The 18,208-nt window shown below is 37.1% G+C and overlaps 1 protein-coding gene across 4 annotated transcripts in view; it reads right to left on the reverse strand.

Moving 5' to 3' along the window:
* BTBD8 (BTB domain containing 8) overlaps positions 1-18,208 on the reverse strand; it is a 97,459-nt gene that overhangs the window by 16,822 nt on the left and 62,429 nt on the right. For 2 of the 4 annotated variants that reach the window (XM_074001689.1, XM_005542746.4), the window contains 2 exons: positions 965-1,147; positions 215-352 (listed from right to left, as the gene is read on the reverse strand). In XM_074001689.1, the coding sequence (XP_073857790.1) occupies positions 215-352; positions 965-1,147 (321 nt within the window). Of the gene's footprint in view, positions 1-205; positions 353-964; positions 1,148-18,208 lie in introns of all 4 variants that reach the window. The other 2 variants (XM_074001684.1, XM_015432814.3) reach the window with 1 other exon arrangement.

Below are 18,208 nucleotides of genomic sequence, written 5' to 3' on the forward strand. Positions count from 1 at the left end.
AACTTTTATAAAAAGTCCATTTGGAGACAAATGGAATTTTTAAAATTTAGTATTATAAAAAATTCCAAACATATACAAAAGTAGAGATCTTAATCCATCCCTAGGTATCCACTGCCTGGCTTCAATGACCCATGCAACATTTAAAATGCACATTCATTTAAAAATCTTAGTTCAAATATTGCATTATTTTAATACATTTCATTACATTCAGTACCATTTCCTTTGTACTGTCAGAGTTCAGCAATGTGTCCAGAGCCATAAGAAGAGAGCAACTATTTTCAGTGGTGATATTTTCTTCAATTGCTTTGAAAATTGTGTCCAACAGATCGGCTGTGCTACTCATTGCTTGTGACTATAAAACACATAAATTAATATTTAAGAGGAATACATACAAAATGCACAAGAAATGTGAAAGTCTGGCGTTAACAGATCATTATAACTAGCTGTATGAAGTCAACCAGAAATATTTGTCTTTTCCCTTTCTTTTGTTAAAAAATCCACATATATGCATATACACACAGTTTTTAAAAGCCAACATAGCCCTAAATACAGAATCTAGAAATAAACAATAGGAGTTATTTATTCCGTGAATAATTTTAGAGAAAGTAGCTTTCCAATAAGACAGAGAATTCTGCATGGACCATAATTGTATTACTGGCCAAAACAGTATCTTTATGACTTTGGTTTCTAAAACGTGGCTTGCTGAGGGAGGGCTAGAGTTGGCCAGAATTACACTGTGCCTTGCCAGGGCACTCAAACCTGTCCCTCTTGCCTTTCTCATCTTGTGAGCCAAAAATCCTGTCCATCACTGCCTTAAATCCTATGTAAACATGCCATCTGCCATGGAGTTTATTTAAATCACATTAATTTAATCAAAAGCAACCTGCATTTAAAAGCTCTTATATAATTGAAATCAGAACACAAAGATGGAACTAAATATAGGATATAATTTTAGACATAGTACCTGTAAGAGAAGAGCAAAATTTTCACTCTGAATAATCTTGGAGAAGTTTTCTACAATAAATGCAATACATTTTTCTTGAAGCTGAGACGCCATGGTCAGTGCCACTTCTGTCCACTTCACTCTGGGTAAACTGATGATTAGCCTGTCACTTTCCATCAGAAGAAAAGCAGCATTCTTATCATTCTTAGATTTAAAAAAAAAATTGAAAAAGTTAGATGGTATTACTGCTCATAAAGTAACTCTCTAAGCCAATAAAATACTTTTGTTGTTGTGGGATGTTTCCTGCAAAAACAAAATTCCAGGTAGCTAATGTCTTTGTCATTAGTTTTACATATAATGTTAATTTACTCATTCATTCAGAATTATTCAAAAGGGTAAAGTTTGAGCTAGGAAGAAACCAGCTTTAAAAGGTAGCTAAAACAGGTGGGGCACGGTGGCTCATTCCTATAATCCCAGAACTTTGGGAGGCTGAGGAGGGTGGATCACTTGAGGTCAGGAGTTCAAGATCAGCCTGGCCAACATGGTGAAACCCCACTTCTACTAAAAATACAAAAATTAGCCAGGCATGGTGGTGCACAGCTGTAATCCCAGCTACTCAGGAGGCTGAGGCAGGAGAGTTGCTTGAACCCGGGAGGCAGAGGTTGCAGTGAGCCGAGATCAGACCACTGCACTCTGGCCTGGGTGACAGAGCAAGACTCCGCCTCAAAAAAAAGAAAGAAAGAAAGAAAGAAAAAAAAAAGTAGCTAAATAAACCTGACAGCAAAGTGATAATAACTAGAAAGAAAAATTTGAGTTCCCTAAGATTATCACTACTAAGGTAATTTCTGTGCTTACAGATACCATTCATAACTGCATGGCTCCACCAGCATAGCATTCACTCTTTTCTGACTACAAAATACATGTTCTTTATGCAAATTTGGAAAGGTTAAAAATTACTTATAATTCCTAGGGATTTTCCTCCTCTTCTCTAATTAGGTAAGACTCTGCTGTTTATATTTTATTCATTTCATGATTCATTATTATACCATGGAAAAAAACATTCACAAATATTGATCTCTATGGAAAGTGGAATGACAATGCACAAATACCATGTACTCCAAGGAAAAGGAAAAAAAGGCAACTTATAGATTACTGTATCTTATTCATGTTTTATTTCCAGTTCTTAAAGCAATACTTAGTAAATAACTATTTATTAATTAGTTACTTGATAGACTGGTAATTGAAAAACATGGCCACAAATTCCATCCACCAAGAGGTGGAATCTATTTCCTCAGTCTTGAATCTAGACTACTAGCCTTTTCACTTGCCTTAACCAACAGGGTTGATGTGCAAGTTCTAGAGCCTAGGCCTCAAGAAGGCTTGCAGCTTCAGTCTTTACCTTCTGAGAATGCCAAAAGAAGCCTGGTAAGGAAGAACATTTGGTGCAGGAGGACCAGACCCCCAGCTCAGTCCCCAGCTGAATGCAGCTGCCATAGACAAGACCAGCAGAAGAATCACCTAGTGAACTCACAGAATTGTGAGAAGTCTTTTCAAGCCGCTTAGTTCGGGCGTGGTTTGTTACACAGCAATAGATTATCATTGATAAATCTGGAAATGACTGAAATACCTAACACAGACAGCATGATGTGGACTTTACACAGCTTCTGGTTTTTGTTTTTGTTTTTTTTTAGGTCCAGAAGCACTACGTCTTCCCTGATACCATACATCTACATCAGATTCCTTTTATACACACTACGAGAAAATCTGTCGTTTTTTGTTAGAGCACTTAGTTCATTTGTAATTAATCAAACATGAACATTACTGTATGATTAATGTCTGTCTCCCTCACTAGGCTGTATGTTCAATGAGTGTAAAACTACCTCTGTTTTAGCTCACCAATGTATCCTCAGGGCCTAGTATAAAACTGGGTTATAGTAGACACTAAAATTTATTTGCTGATCTTTTAACGTGATTGGAGACAGAGTCTATCAATCAATCTCTAAGATAACAAGTTTAATCTTTCAACTTCAAAACTAAAAATTTTAACCGTTTACTAATAATTCTTTTTTTTCTTTGACACAAGTCTTGCTCTGTCACCCAGGTTGGAATGTAGTGGCTTGAACATGGCTCACTGCAGCCTCAAACTCCTGAGATCAAGTGATCCTCCTGCCTCAGCCTTTCAAGTAGCTGAAACCATAGGTGCATGTTTATTTTTTTAAAAAGTATTGGCCAGGCGCGGTGGCTCACACCTGTAATTCCAGCACTTTGGGAGGCCGAGGCAGGCAGATCACGAGGTCAGGAGATTATGACCATCCTGGCTAACACTGGCATCCTTACTAAAAATACAAAAAAAATTAGCTGGGTGTGGTGGCAGGCACCTGTAGTCCCAGCTACTTGGGAGGCTGAGGGAGAAGAATGGCGTGAACCTGGGAGGCAGAGCTTGCAGTGAACCGATATTGCACCACTACACTCCAGCCTGGGCGACAGAGCGAGACCCCGCAGCTGGAATGCAGTGGTGCGATCTCGGCTCACTGCAACGAGGTCTTGCTGTGTCACCCAGGCTGGAGTGCAGTGGTGCGATCGCAGCTCACTGCAACCTCCACCTCCCCAGTTCAAGCAATTTTTGTGCCTCAGTCATGTGAATAGCTTGGATTACAGGTGCATGCCACCATGCCCAGCTAATTTTTTGTATTTTTAGTAGAGACGGGGTTTCACCACGTTGGTCAGGTTGGTCTGAAACTCCTGGCTTCAAGTGATCCACCCGCCTCAGCCTCCCAAAATGCTGGGATTACAGGTGTGAGCTACCATGCCCAGCTCTAAAAAAATTTTTGTAGGGCTGGAGTCTTGCCATGCTGTCCAGGCTGGTCTTGAACTCTTGGCTTCAAGTGATCCTCCCACCTCAGCCTCCCAAAGTGCTGGGATTATAAGTGTGAGCCACTGCACCCAGCCAATAATCCTTAAAAAATGTATTATATTCTTCCACTGCTTTGAGTAAAAGAAAAAAAAGTCATACTTTGCTATAATTCGTCTCATTTTTAGAACCATTGTCGTTTCCTCTTCCAGTGACTTCCTGAGTAACTGTGCAATTACTAAGTTTTAGACAATAAGCTCAATCAGTTCTACTGCAGGCACTGCTCTGGTAAGGAAGTCAAATGTAAGGTATTTAAATAAATTTGGCAGGTATCTACAAAGTGCTTACTATATACATAATGTGATGTGCTCTGACAGTAGCATTTTTAAAAAAACCACAGATATAGAGTAAAACCGTCATAATTTAGCTTGGAAAACTACTATATGGACATAGTTAAATAACATAGGTGATACATGATCTTATTCCATACTCATCTGAATATATGATAAACATTAAATGCTAGAGTACCTCGAGATTCAAAGAAAAAAAAAGTAATACTTTTAGACCAAACACTTAAATTTTAATTCAACAGTTAATACAATCACATAGTTTTAAAATTTCAAATATAGGGCAACCCACTCGGGTCCCCTTCCACGCTGTGGAAGCTTTGTCCTTTCACTCTTCACAATAAACCTTGCTACTGCTCAAAAAAAAAAAAAAAAAAAATTCAAAATGTATAAAGGACATTCTACGAAAAGTCTTCCTCTCCTCCCTGTCCCCAAACCATCCATTTTACGACCAATATTATTTTTTCCCTTATCTTTCCAGTTATTTTATGCATATACAAATAAAACATATATGTAATTTTCTGCTTATTTATCCAAATGAAGGCATTAATATGCACAGTACTCTGTATCTTCCCTTTTACACTTAGCACACATCTTGAATATTCTTCTTACCAGCATACATATTTTTTCTGTTTTAATAGCCATGTAATTGTCCATAATATAGACATATCACAAGTCATTTAACCAGTCCTGTGCTTCAAGACATTTACATTGTTTTCAGTTTTGCTATTATGTCGTAATGACTTACCTTGTATACAACATTATTTCACATATATGTGAAAATATCTACAAGATACATTTCTAGAAGTAGAATTGCTGGGTCAATACTACTTCTCTTAACCTGGATTCTGCCTAAAAATTGAGCCTGAGAAACAGGCTTATATGCAGACAGTTTATTTGTGAAGTGATCCTGGGGGATCTGAGGTGCTGGAAGAGTGCAACAGGGAAGAAAGGAAGGAAAGCCAATTCATGGGTGTATTTTCTATCTCTCTACTACTCAAAGTGGCGTCAGCTAGCCAGAGCCTGTTAGAAATACATAATCTCTGTATCCTCCCTTGACTTACTGAATTAGAATGTGCATTTAAACAAGACCCCCAAGTGTTTTGTAGATACATTAAAGTTTGAAAAGCACTAATATAGAATTCACTATTGTAGGCAACTGGGACTCAATCTTGTTGGGGACCCTCTGAAGAGCTATGAAGGACACACTTTGAATTATCCATCCAACAGACAGAACAAGGAAACATTAACCACTGGCTCTCTTCTCCCACTGGTCAAGGCTTTCCCTCAGGGATGTTAACTCTCTTTCACCTCCAGGTTTACACAGGTTCAGAATTGCTGAGCTGCAGGTATCTCATGTAGAGTAGCAGTGAAGCCTCAGGACAGAAAGTGAGAAAGATGTGTATGTGATGTGGCTGAGGGAAAGTGCTGTCAGAATCACATCCACGGGCAGCTAGATGCTGCAGCAATAGTTTGAGTACAAACATGGGCCAAGAGGCTATAAGGTGGGACACCCGGGGTATCCAAAACACTGCCAATATACTATCAATGGAGCACTGTTTTTCAAGTGGTAGACTCCTCCATTGCAACCTAGAGAAATGTATTTAGTGGTTCACAATCAGCACTAGAAAACAAAAGAAAGAAGGGGGTGGGTGGGTGAGAAAGGAAGGAGAAACATAGAAAACACCAGTACATCATATGAAATAAGGCTAAGAGATCTTTTGTGAAACTTGTGTTTCTGTCCTATATGTGTTAGTGTATTGGGTTGCAATGAAAACAACAACAAAACAAACAAAAAACATCTTTTTATTCTGGGTCACAAATAAAAAGCTTAGGAAACACAGAAAAAGGTGTGCTAATTTACGACCTTCCCAGGAATAAATCAGGATATTTATCCCATATATTCTTACTAACACAGTGAAAATTTCTTTTCGTTATTCCAAAAGACAGAAAATGGTCTGACATGGTAGTTCTCATGTCTTCTCTAATGAAGTTCAGGATCTGCTCATCAAATTAAGAGGTATCTGTATTTCCTTAGTGAACTATCTAATTCTATCCTATGTTTCGCTTTGATTTTAAAAATCAATTTGTAGAAACTCTCTATATACTAGGAAAATTAGTGTTATAAATATCATATGAAATGTTATCTGTCTTTTGACTTGGTGACAAAGAAAGATAAAAATTTAAAGTTCCTCACACTAAAATATACTTAAAAATTCTCCATGTTATACGCTAATGTAGTAGCACTTTCAAATCTCCCTTGATGACAAAGAAATACTTGATGGATCAGCGCACCTTCCATGGCACATGTGGCTGAACTGAATTAGAACTAAAGAAGGCTTAAGAAGACTGTTTGAGAAGTGACATCAGCAAGATGGCAGAATAGGAAGCCCTAAACCCTCCTTCCCCCATGAACACACTGATTCAACAATTAACAAATTGTCTTTGTGAGAAATTGAGAAGCTAGTTGAAAGGCTCCTGCACTGAGGATGAGCATGAAACCAGACACTTTGAAGCTGATAGGGAAATTTGAGACACACTCTCACCAGAATCCTACCCCTGGCACAGAGCTGTACAACTGGGAAGAAAACCACAAGCTCCCAGCTTCTCCCTGGGGACGGAAAGAGTTAGACCATGTATCAAACATCCAACTTTTCCAGGGGTTGCCTGCATGACTGATTTCTGTCTTGCAGTCTTGGAGTGCTGATGGGACCCAGCAAACTCTAGCTACCTGGGAAAGAACACAAATGGTGATTTGGGCTGGTAGTCACCTGGGGACTAGTGAGAACAGAGATGGTGATTCTGACCGAGAGTCAGCACAGTCTCTCACTCTTGCTCAGCACACAGTGAGTAGACGACAGCTTCTAGTTCCCAACATCTCCCTAGGGAGACAAAGAATTGAAATGTGTATCCAAAGCCCCAACTTTTATGAGGACTGTCCACGGAACAGGTTTCTGTCCTGCTCTTTTGGAGTGCTAATGGGACGTGGCATGTTTTAGACATCCGAGGGCCAATGAGAACAAAGAAGGCAGATGATGTTGCATGCGACTAGTTGCCAGAGCCCCTTCACTTGTCTCAGTAAAGAGTGAACAGCTGGAAAAGCCCCAAATCCCGCCTTCTACTTGGGGCAGGAAGGAGTGTAGAGGAATATCCAATGACCTAACTTTTCTGAGGGCTACCCAAGAAACTTGACTCAGAGCACTAATATGACCCAGTATACTCTAGATGCTTGGAAGCCACTACAAAGAAAGTGAGTTTGACTAGCAAGAAGGTTTGAGAGGCCCTGAACCTCTGGCTGGGCTGATTATTAAGGGTCTTCTTCCTGTCCATGAGAACTGGAAGAGGTAGCTGTTAATCTAATGTGCAGATACAAACAGAGTTAAGGAAAATGAACAAAGAAATATGTTCCAAAGAACAAAATAAATCTCCAGAAACTGGCCTAAATGAAATTGAGATATATGATTTAGCTCACAGATAATTCAATATCATCATCATAAAGATGTTCACACCAAGGTCAGGAAAATAATGCATGACAAAGTAATAATTTCAGTAAAGAGATATACAATATTTTTAAAGTGCCAAACAGAAATCATGGAGCTGAAGAATACAATTACTGAATTGAAAAATTCTTTAAAGGTGTTCGACAGCAGACTAGATCAAAGAGAAGAAAGAATAAGCAAATTCAAAGACAGGTCATTGAAATTATTATTCAGTCAGAAGAGCAAAAAGAATGAAAAATAGTAAAGAAAGTTTAAGGCACTGTGGCAAAATACACACATTACTAAAGTTCCAAAGGAGAAAGGAGAAAAACGGTCAGAAAACTTATTGAAAGAAATAATGGCTGAAAACTTCCTAAATCTGGAGAAGGAAACAGACACCCAGATCCAGGAAGCCCAAAGTACTCCCAAATAAGATGAATCCAAAGAAATCCACAGTGAGACATATAATCAAACTGCCAAAGTAAAAGCAAATTTTGAAAGCAGCAAGAAAAAAGCAACTTATGCACAGGGAATGTTTATAAGACTAAAGGCAGATTTTCCAGCAGAAAGCTTACAGGCAATAAGGGAGTGCAATGATATATTCAAAATGCTTTTTAAAAACAAACTCTTCCGACCAAGAATACTAAACCTGGCAAAACTGTCCTTCAAAAATGAGGGCAAGAAAAAGACAAAAGCTGAGAAAATTAATCACCAGTTGATCTGACTTATAAGGAGTGCTAATAGGAATTCAAGTTGAAACAAAAGTACATTAAAAAGTAACATGAGAGCATAAGAAAGTATAAAACTCATTGGTGAAGAAAAATATATAAGGCCAGGCATGGTGGCTCATGCCTGTAATCCAGGCACTTTGGGAGGCCAAGGTGGGCAGATCACTTGAGCTCAGGAGTTCGAGACCAGCCTGAGCAATACGGCAAAACCCTGTCTCTACAAAAAAATACAAAAAATTAGCTGGTTGTGGTGGCATGCACCTGCAGTCCCAGCTACTTGGGAGGCTGTGGGGTGAGAGGATTGGTTAAGCCTAGGAAGCTGAGACTGCAGTGAGCCACTGCACTCCAGCCTAGGTGACAGAGCAAGACCTTATCTCCAGGAAAAAAAGAAAAGAAAAATACATATAAACAAACAAAGAGTAATGAGTACTGTATCACTTATGGTAGTGAATAAATCACTTAAAAAAAAAAAAAGATATTGGCTGGGCACAGTGTCTCATGCCTGTAATTCCAACACTTTCAGAGGCTGATCTAGGCAGATCGCTTGACCCCAGGAGTTTGAGGCAAGCCTGGGCAACATGGCAAAACCATTTCTACAAAAATCAGCCAGGTGTGATGGCACGTGTCTGTAGTTTCAGCTACTCGGGAGGCTGAGGCAGGAGCTCAAGGCTGCAGTGAGCTGTGATCATGCCACTGCACTACAGCTTGGGTGACAGGGTGAGACCCTGTCTTAAATTTTTTTTTCATTTTTTAAGCATGGTGTTAGGTTCACAGCAAAACTGAGAGGAAAGTACAGAGATTTCCCATAAGCCCCCTGATCTCACACAACGCACAGCCTCTCCCATTATTGACATTCAACACCAGAGTGGTATATTTGTTTCAACTGAATTAATCACTTTTAATTTTTGCATATAAGTTAAAAGATAAATGTATTAAAAATAACTATAACTAAAAAGTATATTAACAAATATGTACTATAGGTAGATATAAATGGTGAAATCAGTAACAGAGTATATGTGTGGGGGGAGAAGTAAAAGTGGAGAATTTCTGTGTATGTGATTGAGCTTAAAATAGACTGTTATATCTATGAGATATTTATGTAGGCCCCATGGTAATTATAAATAAAATACATATAGAAGTTATACCAAAAAAGAGAAAAAAATTTTTTAGTATATCAATATTAAGAAAATAAAGCACAAAGGAAGACAGCAGGAGATAAAAAGAGGGACCAAAGAACTATAGGACAACAGAAAATAATAAAATGGCAATAGTAAATCCTTTCCTCTCAATAATTACTTAAAATATAAATAAACTATCCAATCAAAAGACAGAGTGGCTAAGTGGATTCAAAAACAAGATCCAATGATATACAGTTTACAAGAGACTCACTTGAGATTTAACAACACATTTAGGCTGGAAGTGAAGGAATAAAAAAAGATATTCCATACAAATGGTAATAAAAAGAGTAAGAGTGGCTATACCTTATCAACAAAATAGACTTTAAGTCAAAACTTGTCACAAGAGACAGACATTATGTAATGATAAAATAATATGCTAAAAGAAATGATAAAAGGAAGATAGGAAGATATAAAAATTATAAATATATATGCATCCTGCATCACAGTACCTAAATATATAAAGCAAGTATTAATAGATCTGAAGAGAGAGAGAGATGGCAATACAAAGATAGTAGGAACTTTCAATACACAACTTTTCAATAGTGAATACAACATGTTGGGCACAGTGGCTCATGCCTGTAATCCCAGAAACTCAGAAGGCTGAGATGGGAGGATCACTTTGGAAGAAAGTAGCCAGGATTTTAAGACCAACCTGGGCAATACAGCAAGACCCTATCCCTACCAAGAAAAAAAGCTATGGTGGCACATGCCTGTAGTTCCAGCTACTTGGGAGGCTGAGGCAGAAGGATCACTTAAGCCAAGGAGTTTGAGGCTGTAGTGAGCTATGATCATGCCACTGAACTCCAGTTTGGGAGACAAAGTGAGACTCCATCTCTGAACTAACTAACTAAAAAGAATAATGAATACATCAGACAGAAAAATCAATAAAGAAATATTGGACTTCAAAAACACTATCGACCAAATGGACCTAACATAGCTATACGGAACATTCCAACCAACGGGGGCAGAAAATACAGTCTTCTTAAACATAAACAAAATGTTCTCAAGAATATATCACAATCAGCCACAAAATAAGTCTTAACAAAATTAAGACAACTGAAATCATACCAAGCATCTTTTCTGAACACAATGGAATGAAAGTAGAAATCAACAGCAGAAGAAAAACTGAAAAATACACAAATTGTAGAAATTAACACGCTTTTGAACAACCAATGGACCAAAGAAGAAATCAAAGGATAAATTAGAAGGTATCTTGAAACAAACAAAAACAGCAACACAAAACACCAAAACTTATGGGATGCAACAAAAGCAGAACTAAGAGGAAAGTTTACAGCAATAAATGCCTACATTAAAAACAAAAAGATCTGAAAAAAAAAAAAAGAAAACTTTACGTTATACCTCAAGGAACTAAAAAAAGAAGAAACTAAGCCTGAAGTTAGCAAACCAAGGGAAAAAATAAAGATTAGAGCAGAAATAAATAGAGGATAGAAAAACGATTTTTAAAAAATTAACAAAACTAAGAGTTGCTTTTTTGAAAAGATAAACAAAATTGACAATCCTTTAACTTTAACCATGCTAAGAAAAAAAGCAGAGAAGATGCAAATAAATATTATACAATCAAAAATGAAAGAGGAGGCATTACAATAGATGCCACACAAATTAAAATGATCATAAGGGACTGTTATAAACAATTATAAGCCAATAAAGAAGGTAACCTAGAAGAAATGGATAAATTCCTAGACACATACAACCTATTAAGGTTGAATCATGAAGAAATAGAAAATCTGAACAGACTCATAATGAGTAGGAGATTGAGCTGTAATAAAAAGTCTCCCATCAAAGAAAAGTCCAGGAACTGATGGCTTCATTGCTGAATTCTACTGATGGCTTCATTACTGAATTCTGCTAGTTAAAGGAAAGACCTAATACCAATCCTTCTCACACCCTTCCAAAAAACTGAAGAGGAGGGAATATTTCCCTCATTTTACAAGGCCAGCATTACTCTGACACCAAAGCCACATAAGAATACTACAAGAAAAGAAAAATTATATGCCAATATCCCTGATGAACATAGATGTTAAAATCCTCAACAAAGCACTGGCAAACTGAATTCAACAGTACTTAAAAAGATAATTCACCATGAACTAGTGGTATTTATTCCTATGATACAAGGATGATTCAACATATGTAAATCAATTAATGCAACCCACATCATTAACAGAATGGATAAAAGTCAAACGACTTTGGTAAATGACTGAGGTAACTGACTGAGGTAAATGCAGAAACAGTATTTGACAAGATTCAATTTGCTTTTCATGATTGAAAACTCTCAACAAGTTAGGAATAGAAGTAAATTATCTCCACATAATAGAGGCCACAAGCCCATCACTAGCATCATACCCAAGGTTTACCCAGAAAACTTTTCCTTTAAGTTAATATCTGGAGCAAGGCAAGGATGCTCATTCTCTCCACTTCTATTCTCTCCACAACATAGTACTGGAAGTCCTAACCAGAACAATCAGGTACGAAGAAGAAATAATATGGCATCCAAACTGTAAAGGAAGAAGTAAAATTGTCCCTGCTTGCAGATAACATAATCTTATGTATAGAAAACTCTAAACACTCCACCAAAAAACTGTTAAAATAAATTCAGTAAAGATGAAAGATAAAAAAATGAATATACAATAATCAGTTGCATTTCAACTAACAATTGTAATGATTGAAAAGGAAATTAGAAAAAAATCCCATTTGCAATAGCACCAAAGAGTAAAATACTTAAGAATAAACTTATCTAAGAAGGTGAAAGACTTGTATGCTAAAAACTACAAAACATTGATGAAAGAAATTAAAGAAGGCACAGCTGGGCACAGTGGCTTGTGCCTGTAATTCCAGCTACCTGGGAGGCTGAGGCAGGAGGATCACTTGAGACCAGGAGTTCAAAGTTGCAGTGAGCTATGACCATGCCACTGCATTCCAGCCTGGGCAACAGGGCAAGACCCTGTCTCATAAATAAACAGATAGATAGAAATGTTAAAAAGAAATTAAAGAAGACAAACAGAAAGACATCTAGTACTCATGGATTGGAAGACTTAATGTTGCTAAAAAGTCCATACTACACAAAGTGATCTATGAATACAATGCAATCTCTATTAAAATTTTGATTGCTTTTTTTATAGAAATAGAAAACACAAATCTAAAATTCATATGGAACCACGAAAAACCCCGAATAGCCCAATTAATCTTAAGAAAGAAGGAAAAAGTTGGAGTGACTTTGAGTTTCTGATTTCAAAATATATAACAAAGCTGTAGTAACTAAAACAGTGTGATTACTGGCCTAAAGACAGACATAGAGATCAATGGAACAGAACAGAGAGCCCAGAAATACATCCGCATACATACAACTACTCTTTAGTAAAGGTGCCAAGAATACACAATGGGTCAAGAAAGTCTCCTCAACAAATGGTGCTGGGAAAACTGGATATCCATAAGCAAAAGAATACAATTTGATCCTTATCGTACAACATACACAAAAATCAACTCAAAATGGATTTAAGACTTCTAACTTACGACCTGAAACTCTAAAACTCCTAGAAGAAAACACAGGGGAAAGCTTCATGACATTGGTCTTGGTAATGATTTCACAGATATGATACCAAAAGGACAAGCAACGAAAGCAAACATAAACTAGTGAAACTATATCAAATTAAAAAGTCTCCATACAGCAAAGGAAACAAGACATCGAAAAAATCTACAGAATGGGGAAAAATACTGCACACCATACATGTCATAAGGGGCTAATTCCAAAATATATAAGAACTCCTACAATTTAATAGCAAAAATCTGGTAACACAATTAAAAATTGGCTGAAGATTTGAATACACATTTCTCCAAAGATGACATACAAATGGCCAACAGGTATATGAAAAGATGTTCTGTGTCATTAATCATCAGGAAAAGGCAAATTAAAACCACAAGGGGATGTCACCGCACATCTGTTTAGATGGCTATTATCAAAAAAATAAAAAATAACACATCTTGGTGAGGATGTGGAGAATAGGGAGCACTTGTACACCACTGGCAGGAATGCAAAATGGTGCAGCTGCTATGTAGAACAGTATGGAGGTTCCTCAAAAAATTAAAAATAGAACTACTATATGATCCAAAAATCCTACTTCTAGGTATTTGTGTTGGCCTGTTTGCATCGCTACGAAAGGAATACTGCAGGCTGAGCAATTTATAAAGAAAAGAGGTTTATTAGCTCATGGTCCTGCAGGCTGTATAAGCATGACATCCACATCTGTTCAGCTTCTGATGACGGCCTCAGGAAGCTTACAATCATGTTGGAAGGTAATGCGGGAGCAGGCACATCACATGGTGAGAGAGGGAGTAAGAGACAGAGTGGGGAGATACCAGGCTCCTTTTTAAACAACCAGGTCTCACCTGAACTACTAGAGTGAGAACTCACTCATCACCATGGGGATGGCACCAAACCATTCATAAGGGATCTGCCCCCATGACTCAAATCCCTCCCAAGCCCCACCTCCAACACTGGAGATTACATTTCAACATGAGACTTGGAGAGGACAAACATTCAAAACACATCAGCATTCATTCAAAAGAACTGAAATCAGGATTCCAAAGAAATATTAGCACTACCATGTTCACTGCAGCACTATTTACAATAGTCGACATGTGAAAGCAACCTAAATGTCCACTAGTGGATGAATGGATAAAGAAAATGTGGTGTATACATATAGCAGAATATTATTCATTCTTTAAAAAGAAGGAAATTCTGTAATATGTGACCACATGGATGAATGTTGAGGACATTATCCTAAGTGAAATAGGACGGTCACAGAAAAGGCAAATACTGTATGATTCCATTACAAGTCAAACTCATAGAATCAGAGAACGGAATGGTGGTTGCCAGGAGCTGGGGAATGGGAAAATAGGGAGTTGCTATCACTGGGCATTAAGTTTCAGTTACGAAAGATGAGAGATCTGATGTTCAACTGTGTGTCTATAATTGACAATACTGTACTGTACGCTTAAAAATTTGTTAACAGCATAGATACCATGTTAAGTATTCTTTCCAAAATAAAATAAGGATGAATAAGAAAATATATAGAAAGTAATATTAACGAACTAGAATTGCCAGATATAATTCATATATAAATTACTTCCCACAGGTAAAAGCCACATTAATAAGAATTGGTCAGAAGTAATGCTTTGTGAGATCTGCAAACACACAAGAAATTTTTTTAAATGCAATTCATTTTTTAAGTTAGTTTCAAATGTGTAAAAACATAACAATTTGGAACTATGTTTAAAAATAACACTATTAATATTGCATGTACATATTATAAGATTTTCTAAAAGGTCAATCTGGGGTTATTACTAAAAAAAAAAAAAAGACTGCTTGCTCTTTCAGATTACAGGGATTACAGGCATGTACCACCACGCCCAGTTAATTTTTTGTATTTTTAGTAGAGATGGGGTTTCACCATGTTGGCCAGGTTGGTCTCAAACTCCTGACCTCAGGTGATCCACCTGCCTTGTCCTCCTAAAGTGCTGGGATTACAGGCAGGAGCCACTGCGCCCAGCCTTACATTTACTTTTTGTAGTGGTATCTCAACAGCTGATATCCTACACGTGTTTTCTCAGTTAGATTTCGACGTATCTTCTATGTAACCCAGTCTGATGTTATCCTTCAGGGTTCACGGGACCACTAGGAGGTATTTAGATATACATAAGAGGTCCGTGAATAATGTCATTTTGTTTACTGTTGTTTCATTATAATGTTGATAAGGGAAAAAAGGATTCCTGGTCAGGCCATTGTCTGTGGGTAACAAACTTCAAATTTTGAGAAAATTAAAATATTCTTTCTGGGTAACATACTTCGAATTTTGAGAAAATTAAAATACTCTATTTTCCATCAATAAAGTTAAACATATTTTACTTATATAATAGAATATGACAAATATGTTAAATTAGTATTTCTTAAAACCTGATTATCCACAAAGAGAGACAAATTTTGAGAATAATCACTATGATGCCAGAGGCTATTGATCAAACTGGATGTTTGGCTGTTCTGATGTTTATCTTTTCATCTGTCTTGAAAGAAAAAGTCAAGTATTCACCACAAAGTTTACAAGGACCTAATTAGAGCCATAAAATTAAAATAAAAGAGTATAGCATTGGGAGAGGCATAGTTTGATGGGCTTATTCTTCAATTAAAATCATATATCTACCACTTGTTTAAAAAAAAAAATCAAACTCGTTAAAAAGATACTCAGCTAAAATCCCTCCCAATCTATCTTTAGCCTGTCCCCAGACTCATCTTCTCTCATTCTAGTTACAGCAGAATACTGACACTACCTAGACTCCACATCCCTGGTCACATTTTTAGTCTTTCAGGAATGCCCTAACCTACTTATTTTAAAATTGTCCTCTAACCAGGTTCATTTCAAATTAATTCTCTCATTATTTCAGTCAGATTTAACCTGTGTGATCCTATGTATACACCTGAATTCTAAGTTATACAATTCACTTGCTTACCTATTTGACAATATATACTGAGTGCTAACATGTGCTAGGCACTGTTCTAAGGCTGAGGCTACAATGGTAAAGATTTGACATGTAACTTAATGCTTGTACTCATCATGGTCTACCTTGTATTTTTCTTAGTTGTTTAAATGCCTATTTTTCCACAAATTTGTGAGTTTCTTGAAGTCAAGTCCCACACATTTAAAAAAAAAAAAAAAAAGCTTTGCTCACATGGAGCACTTATCGTATTATATTTAGAATGGTAGCTATTGGTTTTAAGACTAGGTTTTGTCTTTTATTGTCTTGGGAACTTGAACAAGGCACTTAACTCTTTGATTCTCTATTCTCATATGTGAAGTAGAGACAACAGTACCTGTCTTATGCTAAATTTCACAAAAAAAAGTATTTTGTGGAGCTCTATAAGTCTAAAAAAATCCACTAAATATTGGTACTGAGCAGATAAAGAAAATGTGGTACATATGTACTACATGTAATACTACTGAGTCATAAAAAGGAATGAAATAATGTCTTTTGCAGCAAGACATTGGATGGAGCTGGAGGCCATTATTCTAAATAATTCACGAATGGAAAACCAAATACTGTATTTATTCCATTCACTTATAAGTGGGAGCTAAGTCATGAGAATGCAAAAACATACACAGTGAGAAAATGAACTTTGGGGATTCAGGGAGGGGAGAAGGTTGGAAAAGGTGTGAGGCATAGAAGATTATATATTGGGTACAGTGTACATTGTTTAGGTGACAAGTACACTAAAATCTCAGACTTCACCTCTAAAGAACTCACCTATGTAACCAAAAACTGCATGTACCCCAAAAACTATTGAAAAAAAAATCATTTAAAAAAATACCAGTACTACTACTACATTAGTAAATGAACCTGCCTCTTCTATTGAACTAAACTATGGCTGGGCCAATAATTTGTTAACTATTCACTGACCAACAAACTAATGTAAAACAGTAAGCAACAATACAACACAGTCCTTCATTAGCTAAAACACAGAATTACATTTACTTTTTTTTTTTTTTTTTTTGAGACACAGTTTCGCTCTTGTTGCCTAGGCTGGAGTGCAATGGCATGATCCCAGCTTACTGCAACCTCTGCCTCCTGAGTTCAAGTGATTCTCCTGCCTCAGCCTTCCGAGTAGGTGGGATTGCAGGCATGTACCACCACGTCCAGTTAATTTTTTGTATTTTTAGTAGAGATGGGGTTTCACCATGTTGGCCAGGTTGGTCTCAAACTCCTGACCTCAGGTGATCCACCTGCCTTGTCCTCCTAAAGTGCTGGGATTACAGGCAGGAGCCACTGCGCCCAGCCTTACATTTACTTTTTGTAGTGGTATCTCAACAGCTGATATCCTACACATGTTTTCTCAGTTAGATTTCGACGTATCTTCTATGTAACCCAGTCTGATGTTATCCTTCAGGGTTCACTGGACCACTAGGAGGTATTTAGATATACATAAGAGGTCCGTGAATAATGCCATTTTGTTTACTGTTGTTTCATTATAATATTGATAAGGGAAAAAAGGATTCCTGGCCAGGCCATTGTCTGTGTAGAGTTTTCATGTTTTAACCATGCCTGCATGGGTTTTCTCTGGACACTCCAGTTTCCTCTCACATCCCAAAGATGTGTACATTAGCTGAACTGGCGTCCCTACAATGTCCCAGTATAAGTGAGTGTTCTGTGCTGTGAGTACACCCTGCGCTGGAATGGCATCCTGTCCAGGTTTGGTTCCAACCTTGGGCCTTTAGCTGCAAGGACAGGTTCCAGCCACCCACAACTGAAACCAGAAAAAGCATGTTGGAAAATGAATGAATACAAATTATTGTAAAGTAAAAATTCATAAAGCATATGGTGATCATACAAATATAAGACAATAAGCGATGCAGTATAAAAACACTCAATGAGCCTGCCATATTTGTGACTGCTTTGGAACTGCATATAGTAGGAGGTGTTCTTTACAATTTTTGCTTTGCAAACATTTATTCCTTGATTTAACCCACCATTGCTACTACTGCCACTCACGGATTCACCAAAAACTGGGTAAATAATTACCTTGTTTTTATTAATATTTCTGAAATGTATGTATAGCTCACATTTACTTCAATGTTCAATATAAGAAGTGTCTTAGGTCTTTACTAGAAGGCTGATGAT

The sequence above is a fragment of the Macaca fascicularis genome, chromosome 1, assembly GCF_037993035.2.
Source record: "Macaca fascicularis isolate 582-1 chromosome 1, T2T-MFA8v1.1".
Classification (NCBI taxonomy): Eukaryota; Metazoa; Chordata; class Mammalia; order Primates; family Cercopithecidae; genus Macaca; species Macaca fascicularis.